Source organism: Antrostomus carolinensis, unplaced genomic scaffold (genome assembly GCF_000700745.2).
Source record: "Antrostomus carolinensis isolate BGI_N321 unplaced genomic scaffold, ASM70074v2 scaffold6076, whole genome shotgun sequence".
Taxonomy (NCBI): Eukaryota; Metazoa; Chordata; class Aves; order Caprimulgiformes; family Caprimulgidae; genus Antrostomus; species Antrostomus carolinensis.
In genome coordinates, this window is record NW_010319675.1 from 83287 (window position 1) to 98352 (window position 15066).

General features: G+C 37.3%; 1 protein-coding gene across 1 annotated transcript in view; it reads right to left on the reverse strand.

The window, feature by feature from the left end:
- MRPS9 (mitochondrial ribosomal protein S9) overlaps positions 1-14931 on the reverse strand; it is a gene marked incomplete at its 5' end in the record, with an annotated part of 34508 nt that extends 19577 nt beyond the window's left edge. The window contains 2 exons of the mRNA XM_010169321.2: positions 8481-8660; positions 14884-14931. Of these exons, the coding sequence (XP_010167623.2) occupies positions 8481-8660; positions 14884-14931 (228 nt within the window). The remainder of the gene's footprint in view (positions 1-8480; positions 8661-14883) is intronic.
- Between the last annotated feature and the right edge of the window lie 135 nt (positions 14932-15066).

Genomic DNA, 15066 nt, shown 5'->3' on the forward strand with positions numbered 1-15066 from the left:
AAAGAGTGTTGTGTGTGTGCTGTGCTGAAAAGAAAAGCAGATCATTTCCTCAGGAATCCTCAGGAAAAGTAAAGTCTCATTCTGAAGCCTGTACTCTACTGCATCAGAATGAGTGAACTTTCTTCTGCAAATTTTAGTTTCTATGGTACACATTTATCACAACTTACCAGAACTACTCAAGTGCAAAGACCACCTTTATACCCAGAGATTTTCCCCTAAAATTTCAAGTGCTGTGACGTGACTTCTAGAGGAAATCACAACATTTATCTTTTTGAAAATATCAGTGCTTGTTAACAGTGCCTACTGACAGACTAAGCATGGAAATTTTATTTAAAGCAACTGGACAAAGAAAAGTTTGACACATTTAGAATCCCAGTTTCTACAGATGTAGTTTCCTCCAGTCTAAAAGCCATGTTTGTTGTGGCAGTAGAAAATATTTTGCATAGCCTAAATAAGCATTTCATTGATGACTGCATTTGGAAACAACTGTGAATCACTACAATCTTAGCTGAAATTGAACTAATTGCTCAAAGAAAAAAAAATACTCTAAATGCCATCTTTCTTCTCCTCAGATACCTAAGGGTTTGCTAAAACAATTTAGAAAAATGCATGACATTAATTATACACTCATTATTTACCACTGTTTTCACTGAGTACAAGCAATATAATTTGCTTTTATTTAACCAATATCTACTACTATTCATGTGATGTATAAAGTTAGTATTATTTGCCTCCAACAAATAAAGTAGGTATACCAATATTCCAAATCATGCTGGTAAAACGTAAGGCAATGCACCGTACAAGGTTAAGCCCAGTGATACCCATTTCCGCTCAATATCACCTTACTCTCCCTCTTTAATGTAACTAAAACATAATTTAATAAAGCAAAAATATGCATTTATGAGACCTGTTTATTTCCAATTGTTTTTAAAAACAAATCCGAAAAAGACAGCCCTCAAAAGGCTCCAGATGCAGGAGTCTGGCAAGAGTAGTTAACTTCAGACAGTGGGTAGTAGAGCTTGAGACAGAAATCTCATGTTTGTACAGTAACGTGTACGAACAGAATAAACACCTCTGGCAGAGGTCTCATTTATATTTCCATTAGACAGTAAAGAAAAGTAGAATTACAATAAAATCAGAGTTTAAAATATTATCTTAAGAAGAATGGGTCTTTGTCAGTTAGGCTACCTTAGGGCTAGTACTTGCTGATAATTTCTTCCATGGACACGGAGTGGTTTGTCAGTGTTTCGACTGATTTAATATGCATGGAGTGTAAAAAGACCTAACCTATTACTTTCATTAATCCCCTACTGGCATTCTGAACAGAAATTTTTAGAATTCTGAAGCAAACAAAAGGCTTAACTTGATTTTATGAAATGGTAATTTTGTTTCTCTTAGTGACTACTGTATTCCCATTTGTTAGTCAATGGGCATTTTATGCATACACACAGTAGGTGAACACCTATTTATGAACAAATGGGGATTAATTATGATGACAATAGAGAAATCTGCTGTGAGCCAAATGGTGTTAAACAAACACCTCACATAATATATTAAAAGAATTTATTACAGGATACTGAGACTGTGTATGTACTTAAGACAGTCTTTATACAAGCATTTCCAGAATCTCAGTCAAAACAGCTACTGTAACTATGACACCTTAATAAATGCCAAACATAACAATTTAACATTTATAATTAAGAGAGTGGCTGCCATCTCAGACCTTCTACTTCTAGAAAGTTATTTTATATTGCTTGAGTGTATAAAGTTATTTTATATTGCTTGAGTGTATACTCACGTCTTTCACACTTAAGCATAAACAAACCCCGCGTTAAGAAATCCTAACATCTACTTTCAGTTCTCCACACAACCATCCATAGAAGTTATGGAAACAGTTATCTATGGATAATATAACATAGTTATCCGTATAAGTTCATTTTATAAGTTTGCTTTTTTGTTGTTCCAAAATCGAAAGAGACTCTTTCTGCCTTTCCCTTTTCATGGAAATGTAATCAAGGATGGGGTATTTGTCTTTACATCCCATTAGGAACTATCCTAGAATGCAACAGACTCCAGTTCAACTTTACTCAGAAGCTTCTTAATTTTAAATAGCTGTGTCCTCAGACTGTATTCTTAGCAACTATATAGCAAGTCAGCCTGCCTCTCAGAAACTTTTAGAAGCTGATTTTGTCTATGCAAATGTTTCAGTTTTGTAGAAAAGGGGTATTTCGGAAAACCTGTAATTCTCAACATCTATGTGTAACAGCAATAAAATAAGATGGCAGATCAACCTTAGGAATAACATCAGAATTAGTCTCTCCAAGCTGCAGCTGGAGCATATAAATACCCAGGAAATATTTTCCTGAAATCTTTTGACAATGCCTTCAGATTTGGAACACGGTCTTCCTTTCAGGAATCTCCATGTTTTGAGTCAAAATTCTATTGAGAAATAACTGCACATTCTGCATTTTCCTGAACATATAAAAAACAGGTGAACATCCCTTTTAAAACTTCATAATCAAGGTTTAAATTCTAGCAGCAAAGTTCCCAATAAGCCTTTTCGATTTAAGTGCAGTTTTCCATTCCAGGAGTGGTTTTCAGTTCAAAGGTCACTTGCCCAAATCGTTCTTCTAGTGCTTAATTTGACTTGAACTCCAGATAAGAAGGGAAATATTGTTCTGAATATAACCAAGAACTACTTTCTTCAGGCCATAATTTCAGCTATACAAGATTAATTTACCTGAATCTAGCCTCCCCACAGGTTCTGGGCTGCTACTTCTCAATTCTGTTTGTTAAATTACACTGTTGCCATAGTCTTTGGAAATAAAACACAATTTTCTAAAGAAGAAACATCCATAATTATCTTCAGCAGAAACATGATTAAAAATCCTGGTACTAGTAAGACAACAGTGTTTCCAAAAACAATTACATAAACTACTAGTAAGAGGTGGAATGGGTACAGCTTACTTCTGAGTTACAAAAAAAATTTTAGCCCTTTGCTTTCAGGATTTGAAAGTGTTCATTTTTAAACTCTACTGTTGATCCATGCAGCAACAAAAAACAACAACAACAAGCAGTCACAGCTTTAAAAATAGCAGATCATAATGAACACATGTTAGCAACAAGATGGTTTACATCAGATATTTCTTAAACTGCACTGGTAAACTTAACATTCCTGCAAAAAACTAAAAGAAAACCTGTTATTTTATCACTTGTTGAGGGACCAGATGATTCAATATACTGCCCACAGGACCACAATGTCTCTCACTTGCAGCTATAAGCTTGAATTCAAGCCAGTTGGAATAATGACAACAAACTTCCACCCCTGTTAAAAATAAAATTTAAAAAAAACAAAAACAAAAACTATCTGGCAGTCCTTCAAACATGCAAACCAATTCATTGAATCATCTGTCCAGCACTGCATGTGGCATATTGTGGAAATTCAGTATACCTGCCACACACTCGTTCTCCCTCTGCATGTTGCAAATGCTGACTTCTGATCCTCCTTCCCTTCCTATTTATCACAGGACAAGAAGCTTCGTTCGCTCCCTTTCTCAAACATCAGAGATTAACCAGAGACTAACTCTGAATCAAAAAGTTCAGTTGGGTCAGTAAGGGTTACTTTTTGTGTGTGTGTGTGCAATGTCTTGAGAAATTAAGAATTCAATACTTTAATTCAAATAGATTTGACCAAGTCATACTAGGACAGGGGAAGGAGACTGAGGTAGTTCAGTCCTTAACCTGCCATACGTAGGAGAGGTTTGGCAGGGCAAATCAATCTCACCCAAGTGTCTTCCTACACTTGTTGAATATACAGCTCAAACACAAAACATTCCACTAATTGTCACTGCTCAAATAATGTGCAAAGATAATTATCTAAGTAACATCCAGTGAGGAAAGTTATTCTGTAGAAAACAAGGGAAAAAAAAAATTTAAAAAACTTCTACCCTGGGGTTCCCTTGAAGCAGCATCCTTTTAGGCAGGGGGTTCAAGAATCCAATTCATTCCTTTCCAAAGGAATGGTACACAAAACTTTAATCATCAAAACACTGAACTGAGAAGTGACACTTTATGCCATAAAATTTTAATTAAACACCTGAGCAATAGCTGTTTCAGCTTCTACTCCTCAACTTGATCACAAGAGCCACTTCCCTTCTTAAATCTTGCCTCTTCAATCACATTACTCAGCCACAGTACTTCAGCATTTCTCAGTCTGGTATGTTTGCTGGAACAGCTATTTTTCCTCTAACCACACTAGCAGTATGCTTTAGAAGTTTTCAGCATCCAAAATACAGAATGTTTGATGCAGAACCAGGAACGAATGGAACAAAAATGGGATGTGAAATAACTCTGAAATAGCTTTTTTATTTAACAAGGCAGAAAAGGTCAACAATTAAAAAAAAAAAAAGTATCAGTGACACATCTAAGTTTACCTTGTAAAACAAAATCCTCCTCTTAACAACTAACTACTAAAATTCACTGAAATCACCCCAATCATTTGTCACTGCTCATCTAAAGCTGAATTCTAGCTTGGAAAGGAAGAAATTTCAAGTGCACAGTGATGTATCATTATTACCCCATCACTGGAGAAGAAAAAAAACCACACAACCCACTAGTATTATATGAAAAACCCACCTTATTTTAATATTACATTATTTTTAGACTAACTTTCAAAACAAAAAATTAATGTCTTGCCCAGAGCACAAAAAAAGCCCAAAAAACTGTTGAAAGAAACAGTAATTATTTCTATCTTCATAACAACTTTTCAAAACACTGAACTATATTAAAAGGAGTAAAAACAAACAAACAAACAAAAAAGCAGTCACCAGTTCAGATACTTTGATGTAGAAGTAAGAAAATACTGATGCAGAGTTTGGCTCCACTGGAAAAAACAAAAGTTGAGAAAAGCATTGAAGTTTTGACTATTTAAAAAATAACATAAAATCCAGTATTTCTCCCAAGGACAATGCTGGACAACACATTCTTCTTGCAGACAACAAAGTTCAGAATTTTGTTCTGAATAAAGTTTCCAATATTTCACATATGCAAATATTCACTCATTTCTAATACTTAGCTTGTTAAACTTTAAATGTTATTTAGAAATCAGATGTGCTGAGCCACTTTTAAAAGCAATTGAATACAACCTATTGATCATTAAAGAAGTCTTAATTCATTTAAAGAAACTATATACCCTATGAGGAATTAAGTTTTTCCACATTCAACATTTTCATAGTTAACAACCTTACTGGTACTTTTGCAACAACATATATGCTAGCAAAGGTAAACTTATATTTTAGATTAAAAGTATTCCATATGCTTGACAACAATGTATTAGGTCATAAGGCAGCCAACAAGAGAAAATGAATGTAGATCTCTAGCTTTTGAGTTTTACTAACTCTTATGGGAAAAGAGTATTGCTTGATGATGAGCTCAGATCTGGGAGAGTATTTAGTGACTGCATAAAAATGAATAATAAAAATACTGGCATATAAATAGGTCATGAAGATTAAGATGCTTTTCTTGTATTAATCTTACTTAGATTTCTGGGCTTTAAAGTAGACTATCACAGAACTGACAGTGGAAAATTAAGGTGGGCTGCTTGCTATAAACATAAGTTAAAGTTAACCACAAAAAAAAAAAAAAGGATTACAGACTCAACTGGAGAAAAGCACTAGGTCAGGACTGCAATCTCTATTAATTAGGTATCCCAGCTGGGCAGTGGGTATGCAGCTGTTAACTTGATCAATGACTTACCTAAATGTCATCTCTACTGATTCGCTTATAAATTACCAGCAAGTGAGACTAATGTACAGGTGCTAATTTATTTAAACTGTTCTCTGCAGTTCTACATAGCTTTATAAACTGCATCTGGCACCTAATGTTAGCTGTCAGTTGTACTTAGACATGCCTGTCCTAATGACTCTGTTCATTAGAAATGAGCACAAATTATGAAATATTGTGAAAAATGATACATCAAATGGAATGGGCAAAGCAAATCAATTAGAGAAACTTCATAGCACATATTCACACATAGGAGAATAAAACATCCTAGCTTCAGAGTGAGGTCTATAATACCAATTAAAAAGCAATTGGTAGACTTCTGCAGAGTTATATATCAATTTGCTGGATTTTTTTTTCCTCATCCAGAAATACAGTTGTAATGCACAGCTTAACTTTTCATTCCTAAATAAAAGCATCAGTAAGAGGCAATTCCACAACATCCAGAAGGATTAGCAAGTAAGTCAACTTACTTTCCTGTTTAAAACTTCACAAGGTTTAGCTTTTATTAAACTATACCTAAAACTCCACTGAAGGACAGAATCCTATGATATCTACTTTTGAAATACACTGCACAGACTGATTAACAGTAGAAGAGATGGAGGTATATAAACACTCACCAGAAAGAACTATTACTGTTTGAAGTGTAAAGCTTGATAATTCTCCTGCCAGTGCTTAAGCAGCTTTTATATTTTTATAACAGAAATTTAATTATGCATAGCAGACACTATTACACACTCTAAGTATTTTCCAACACCTGATGAGATATGAAGAACTCACACATGTACCACAGATACTTGGTATCACCAAACAAAACACTATCCTTTTGGCTCCACTTCTCCATCTTTCCGAAACAGAGTCTGCAAAGCAGTGTCATACTTGTCACCTGCACTGCATTTATAAAAGCTAATTTCCAGAATGAATCTGCTATTACTAATGATGAAGCTCAGTTAATTTTGTGCAAATGATCATAGTGCTGTGGATTCGTAAAGAAACCACTACTTAGATATGCTCATTTTCCTTTCCTTGCTGTCTTGTAAGCCTTTGCCCTGGACCCTATCAAGGATGGAAGCCAGATGAATGCATTCCCCTACCACTGACCTTTCAGGCAAACAAACTGAACTATCAGCATCACCATCATACTGTACTAACATGGAAGGTATTCTGGTGGCAGGTCTGTGCGTGAATACTTTACAAGAAAGTAACTCTAAAAGATAAAGGTCATTAAAGGTAAGAAAAAACATCTGAAAAATACAGAAAAAAAAAAATCTAGTCTGTACAGAAATAAGAAAGCCAATGTAAAGAAACAGGCTGCTATTACTGCTGACCCAGATGCCCAAATAAATACTTTTACTGTTGACATGACCTTACTCACTCTACCCTGAGGCGGGAAGGGTCTCTGCATTGTCTGTAGCAGAGCAAAGGGATATCTATGATTCTGAATGAGAGCAGTCACAACATCAGTGTATAGCTTTGTACTCATAAAGCTTGATTTCCTACGGATTTGTGCCTTGAAGCCAAGTTTCCCTTATAGATTTTCTGATACCTGATAAAACTCAGGTCTCATTTCAGTCTTTTTCTCAGCAGGCCATTAACTGTGTGCCTGTTCTCTACTTTGCTGTCTATTTTCAGAGAAGTTTTCAGAACTTAGTTTTGAAGCCTGTCAAACGTGCTTGAAATCAGCCTGTATCACCACCTACAGATGCAGTTCTTTCCTGGGATAAGCACGCTGTCAAGAACTCTTATGTGGACACAACTATGCTGACGGAATTCTGCCACTGAGAGAGGCAACAATCAATCTCCTTGCCCTGAAAAAAGTAAACCACGCACACCTCTCTTTTGGCACGTACCACATTACTATGTCTACCCTAAGGGCCCTGCTGATACACTGTGCTGCCATGGCTATGGTAATAGTGCTGCTGCTGCGCAGAGAAAGCTTCAGCCATGAGACTCCACACAGCTTCACCCAAGAGTGAATGTCACCAGATGACATTTCTCCTCCCTACCTCTGATGTGTGATAAAATAAGACAGAACTGACAGAAGTGAAGACCAGGTGGGACATTAAAAAAAAATATCCATGCAACAAAACATTTTTCTGAGTGAAAGGGAGCATATGTATACATGAGCATAAATGACATAGAGAAAGAGGAGGCCACCCATCTGTCAGTTGTCAGAGGGAATGGCAATAAAATAGTATGTTTGGAGTTACTGATATGAGCTTAAATTCACATCTATATTAAAATCCCTAAGCTAAACCGGAGTCTTAGTTGTAAAACATCCTATAAAATTTAATTTGCATTACTAGCAACCTCAGTATCATACAAGAAAACCTGACCTAAATATACACAGCAGGTCAAATTGTGGGTAAACGTTTTGAAGTGCTACATAAACCTTTACAGTGCCTCTTACAACCTCAGATCAAGGGGATTATCCATTAGTACTTTTAAAAAGAACCTACTGTGCTTTAGCAAGATATGGTATACAGCTCTATACTATGATGTCTGACCTTACATGGTAGTAGGAGTAGAACCTCTATTCACAGTCACAGTTGCAATGTTCACAACGTATAGGAGCATTCTTTCTTATTCTGACAGTTTGATTAAAATTCACAGAGAGCTGAGGGGTTCATGTTGAAGTAAAGTGCTTTCAATATCTGAAACGCTACAGTAAATTACTTCTCCAACAGAGCAACTGTACTTACATCAATATCCTCTTGGGTAAAAGTTTCTGGATCTTCTCCCATCATGTTGGCTAAATGTCTCTTTCCTAGGTTGAACTCTTCAATTTGTTTTTTAATAAATGCCTCTGTGTATTTTTCAGGTCCTGAGGTTCCTACATTTTTCCTCTGCACTGCTGTAGTGGTATAGATCAGCCTTAATGTCTAACAAAAACAAAACAAAAAACAGAGAGATTTATTTTATATTTTTGGCACAAGGAGCTCTAAGTAAAATGAATAGTATAATAACCCACGCATACCCGTAACAGGATTCAACACATTCTTTCATTAAGTTTGAAAAGACAGTATTATTCATGAAACCATTTTCTTCCAGTTGTTTAATCCCCAAAAACAGATAAACACATTCTAAAAGTTGAACATTTTCACATATTACAATTAATTCAGAAGATTTTTTTTCTGACAAAGAAATACAGTGTCATGCTTTAGGGAGCACCCAGCAAAAGCAAAACATAACACTAATCCATGAATGCAGTCTTAAAAAAACCAACCCCAAACTATCAGCAAATAAGCAGGTTTTGCCTTCACCTAAAGGCTTCCCATAACAAAGCATGAAAAGAATCTGTGGGGCAGCTCTCCAGTGGCTTTCAGAAGCCTGTGGCTGCAAAAACACTGCTAAAGGCTCTGGAAAGGCACGGAGTGCTCCTGCCTTATTCAGAGTGTCAAAATGGTTCTTAAGCTATTTCAGCGTCTCAGGTAGAACAGTTAGAAAACCAGTAGGGTAGTTTCCATCAGCTGAGATGAGATACATACTACTGAGCAGTGTTCCAGCTCAGAAATCCTAATTCAGGAGTGTGTTGGGCTTGTGTGTGTCAGGGGGCTGGTTTTGGTAGTGGGGAAGGAGCCACCTTGTGAGAAGCTTCACTGTGCTATTCAGATGAATGGCGATGAATTAAATTGATTTTTCTTCCCCAGGTTGAGTCTGTTTTGCCTGTGACCATAATTGGTGAGTGAGCCGTCCCTGTCCTTCATCCTAAGCCTGTGCCCCTTTGCTGTGATTCCCTTCCCAACTCACCGGGTAGGGGGAGTGAGTGCAGGACCGCATGGTCCTACCTGTGGTTTAAACCACCACAAGGAGACAGTTATCTTTTGATCTTTGTGAGAATCAGGGAGAAAATCACAAGAAAAAAGGATATGTGGGACACAAAAGCAAAGATGGGAAAAGCATCTCTACTGAATCAGAAAAATGCCTGGTTCTGTTCACCAGACAGTACTCTCAAACACTTCTCTCCAGCCTCTTCAACATGCCACAGCTTGGCTTTGTGAGGAGACAGTGCAGTTTCACAAGGAAGAGTGAGCCTTTCCCATAGTCCACTCCTGCTGGCATTCCTTCCACCACTCCCTTCACTTGCCCTGTGCCAGCTCTTGCATTCAGACTCTTCAGCAAGCCAGCTCAGCTCCCTAAATGTGGCAGAGCACTACTTTCTGTTTCCTCCCAAGAAGTGGGCAGTTCTCAGCTGAGCTGGTAAGTCTGAGCAATTCAGAGAAGGCTCTGCGAAGAACCAAAGCTGACATGAGAAGGTGGCTGAACCATGCAACTGGGAGCAAGGATGAAGAGGGGGAGTCCCCTCTTTACTTTCATTTCTTTGAGCAAATTATTAAATTGCCTCTGCTCCTGGAGCTAAAGCCTCAGTCTACCTTTAGCCAGATACTAAAACCCAAACATGCACAACAAAGTGAACTAGTGAGGGGTATTAGTATGAGGAACACAATAAAGCCAATATCTGAAATTATTAAACGTTCCCCGAGTCACAGGAATTATCTTCTCTGGATCACAATTTAGAAATCATTTTGATGGACTTTACCATTACGAGTTAAGCTAATATGAACAGCACAAAGTACTTGCTATTCTCCCACAATTAATAACAATACAAGAGTAATCTTCAAACCTAGTTATAACCCCAATGATACAAACACACGTCTCATCAAAACAAGATTATTACACAGATAGATTTGCAAGACAAAGACAAAAGCAGATCGAACTTCCACCTTCTGTTAGTAACGTGAGTTAGCTTACACAAACTCCTCCTGTGACTAGAAGCTTTGGGTGTTCTATGTTACATGGTCAAGTCCTACATGCACAGGAAATGAAACACGGCTCTTCTTGCACTTTCACAGAGCCTGGTTGGTATTCTGGGCACCTGGCAGTACAGGATCAACTGGTCCAATACATCCAATTTGCTGCACATATGTAAAGCTATTCATGATCAATTTACCTGTCCATGACTGTCTTGGGCTTCAATATACAAAAATCTAAAAATCTTACTTAAAATTTCAAATTGCAATAAAGACTACAATACCCTGCCTTAAACCTATGTATAGTACGTGCCTGTACTGCAGGATAGGTCTGATGAATTCAGTAACGTTTGATATAGAAGGTAATCTTTGAATAACAAGATCACACAAGATGGAAAGAATTGACCCTCTATGCTTTTACAACCTGACATAAAGATATGCCTCTCCTCCCAAGGTATGGACCTCAGAGAAGTAACCAATACTTCTGCCAGAAAAAAGATTTAAAAACAGCTCCAAGGCAGAATTTGGTGCCAAAGAGCCTGTTTTGTTTTGTTTTCTCCACAGCTTATATGTATCATATGTCATATGCAATGCTAGTCCTGGTTTGCCCTTTCCTTTTTTTAAAAAAAAAAAGTTTTCTGTGAGGTTATATTGACATGTACAGAATTAAAAGAAAAATAATCAAAATTTGTACACATTTTCCACAGGCAAGGCTCTGCCAATTTCCTTAGAAAGCAGCAAGGAAAGAAGAGGTATCATTGCATATTCCCTATTCTTCTCTCCTAGTCACTCCTTGGGAAAGAATTCAATTCATCTTCTGTCTTACTTGTCTTAACAGTAACTAATTATTTGTAATTCTTGTTAATGAACATGATTCCTTATTACTTGGCCCAAAATTGCCTTCTCTTTGCTGTTTTAAACAGAATACTTTAAAAAAGGATTGCTTTCATCTTATTCCTGTCAATTTCTATTGTAATTTTCTCATTTTTGTCCTCCTTCCCTCAAGCTATTCATATTCTTCCCTAGTTTCAGTTCGTCACTAATCAAGAGTCCCTGGACACACAAACTGTTCATAATTAGAAAACAGCCCCTTACACAAATTAATATCTATTGTACTGGGTACCTCTTCTGGGATGAGAGTATTACTTCATGGGTGGTACAGGCAAGAACTGCAAAGCACAGCTAAATGCTTCTGGCATTTCAGTCAAACAAGAAAGCATGCTCCTCTATGTTCTCGAGGAAATCACAGAGGTTTGCATTCACTTCTCACACATTTCATAAGGTGTTACTGCAGACAGCAGCCTCACCATTTTTTCAATAATCATAGTTATTAACACTCTATTATTCCTGAAATAATAGACTCTTCCACCAGGACAGGGGAGAAGGGACAGCCTTTACTTCTGGACACAACTCCTCAGTACTAACCCTCCCCTCCTGACTCCTTCCCAAGCAACCTAGCATTAAAACAGTTTGGCAAATCCTGATTTTCCAGGGAGACCGCAAATTTACAGAAAATCAGCTTATGTAAAATTTCCCTTAGAAAAAACATAAGCATTTTCAGACAGCTTCAACTTCTCTGGCCTATTTTTTCCCAGAAGAGAAATAACTAGGACATGTCTGATTACTTGTCCTGTTCATTTTGCTTCACTGGACTTATATGGATATAAAATCAACACGTATCACTAAAAGAGGAATCAAGCTTCCTGTATTTTTGGAATGGGAGGAAAGGGGAATCAGAGACAGGAGATTTGAGTTCAAGACAAAACAATGTCCATCTTACAACATGACATAGTTACAGAGATAGAAGAAAACACCACCAAATGACGTGACACACATGCAGTCTTGCCATTTTCAGGCTGCTTCCACGCTCTAAGCTGGAAGACTTCGACCATCTCCTTTTCCAAAACCATGCAGCACACTAAAAGTTATCTTTGGGAGAGAACTACACTAGCAGATGTGGAGCTGGAGCTGTGTAACCACATCAGCATGCAAGACTAAAGCTGCCCTGTGTCCATCACTCCAATTACAGGCACAGCTTGTGCTACTGAACCCAGCAGACACACAAGATACCAACAGTGGTCTTCTGGTCACTTGTTGTACAAGGAAAAACATATATTATGTAGCAATCATAATGCTACAGAGTGCAAATGCCTGCACGCATCCCAAGGTTCTAAAGAATTACTTTTTGTTCAACAGGCGAGTTTTGCCTTTCTAGTGTGCTATTTTACAAAAAAGTGCTTTAATTGATTTCCTTAAATAATATTTACGTAATCTCAGATTTCAGATGGCCTACGAAATAATTAGGTGAACCAGTATCAGGTTTATGTTTTATGAAGCATTTTGTAAAACATGTCAGAAAGTATCACAAGGTGTCAGCAAATATGCGTAAGTGATTTTATATTAATTCTTATACCTGACTTCGTATTGTTTTTTATACCTGATTTCACAAAGTCTTTCAGAGAAGAAACTTTTTCTCAAAATTAAGTCTCTTGACAGGTAACTGTAAAACTGCATCACCCCCACCCAGAAAATGTACTTTCTGTGTATATTTGACCAAATCTACATATTAAGTTTTGCTTATACTGTATACTATGTAATTAAGAGATAGCTTTAACTGCATAGATACATGGGAAGTGTCAGATGTGCGTAACAGGGAAGAGAATTTAGAACTGGTTGTTTTGAGGCACAAGTTATCAAATACTATGGATTCTTCATCTCTAGTTAACAACTGCAGAAAAAGCTACTCCATTCCAATCATGTAGTTCTGAAAGACTGTTACCAAACTGCTATCATCTCTTTCTGATATCAGTACATATACCATCCATGTGATTTAGTGTTCTATCAGTACATATACCACCCCAACCCAATCAAATTAAATAGCATGTATGGTACTCTGAACTCTTCTGTTGAGAACAGTTATTCAATTGCATCAGAAGTGACTGACAGTAACTAAGCTAGATCTTTTTTTTACCTCTATAAATTGTGCTAAATATCAGTATTTTGCTTATTAGAAGAGGAAACTAAACATGTTCAATCAAAGCTAAGGGAACTGGAATTACAAAGTTTCTTTCCCATTTGCTCTCTCAATGTGAGACATTTTCAAATACAAAAAAAAACCCACAAGAAATGAAACAGTTTCCCACACTAAGATGAACAAGAAGTAATGAATTAAACTCCAGCAAGGGATTTTTAGGTTAGGCACCATAAAAAAGTTCCCTAATAGCAAGAACAGATAAGTGCTTGATTTAACAAATGGTTATAGCAGGTTAGAACAAGGGAACATCAACCTATTACCACGTCCTCAACAGCAGCCAGTATCAGAGGCACAAGGAGAAGAGAAACAAGCAGTGACAATTTTCCCAGGACACTTCCCCAGTTTCCAGCAATCTGCAGCTCAAAGACATCTTGTCTTTAACAGTCCTCAGTGGAATTTGCTTCCAAGTTTCTTAAGTTGCTTTTTTTATTCACATAAATGCTTAATATCCTGCACCCTCATCAAACAGTTCCACAGGTTAACTACACCTAATGGAAAGAAGAGCCTCTTAAGTTTCCTGGGCCCTGCCTCCCATTAGCTTCCTTCATATCCCTTGGTTCACAGACAGTTAGAAAAAGAATGGTTTGTATATAGCTGCAGGCTTAGGTATTGATCCCATCTCTGGGGGCAAGAGGAGCAGACAAATGATCTCTCAAGGCCCCTTCCAGCCCTACCTTCTACAATGACTCCTCCTTCGAGATCTTTTCCTCATGTATGATACAAATAGTTTTCAGCTCAACCTCAGGCAGGTATCTGGCCAGGAAAGCTAAGCTACTGTCATAATCATACCTTTGATATAGGATAATCAAAACAACACAAACTATTCCAAGTGAAAACTATATGAAGTCTTAGAACATTTTCAGCCTTACTTTTTTTCCTCGTTCATTGGGCAACTTAAGAGTGCGTATTTCTGACTGCTGTGCAAAGAACCACCCACCCGGGCACCAAGTCTTTATTCCTCATGGGTAAAGTTAATCTAGAAGTAACCAATATAAACAGTTCAAACTGCTCCTTCTAGTATTACTTTTTATTTTCTTACTGCATCTTATCTTCTGTTACCCCATGGTTTGGTTAAGTTCAGTCACTGAACAGTTCTTATTAGCCTAAATTACTTTGCAACTTGGAAGTGTTACCAGCATGCTTTTTTATCCACTTGCTGGTCACTGATTAAATATATATACAGGTGTCTCAAATACCACTGCACAAATGGAGACGCTGTCCTCAACACTGACAGCAGCTAGGCTTTTTAATTAAGCAGCAATCTGCTGAACACCGGTATCTCTCAAAACAAGCAGATCATTCTCTTTAATCAGAAGTCACCACACTTACGGAGCACATTTCTCGCTCCACTGCAGGAACCGGGCGACTCTGTTACCTACTCACCTGCTGACCGAACACAATTCCAGGTGATCAACCTAAAAAACTCCCATCTTACAGGACTTCACCTTTGTGTTGGCTACACACAGACATATTCGTGGCCCTGCTCACTCTAGTACCGCATAT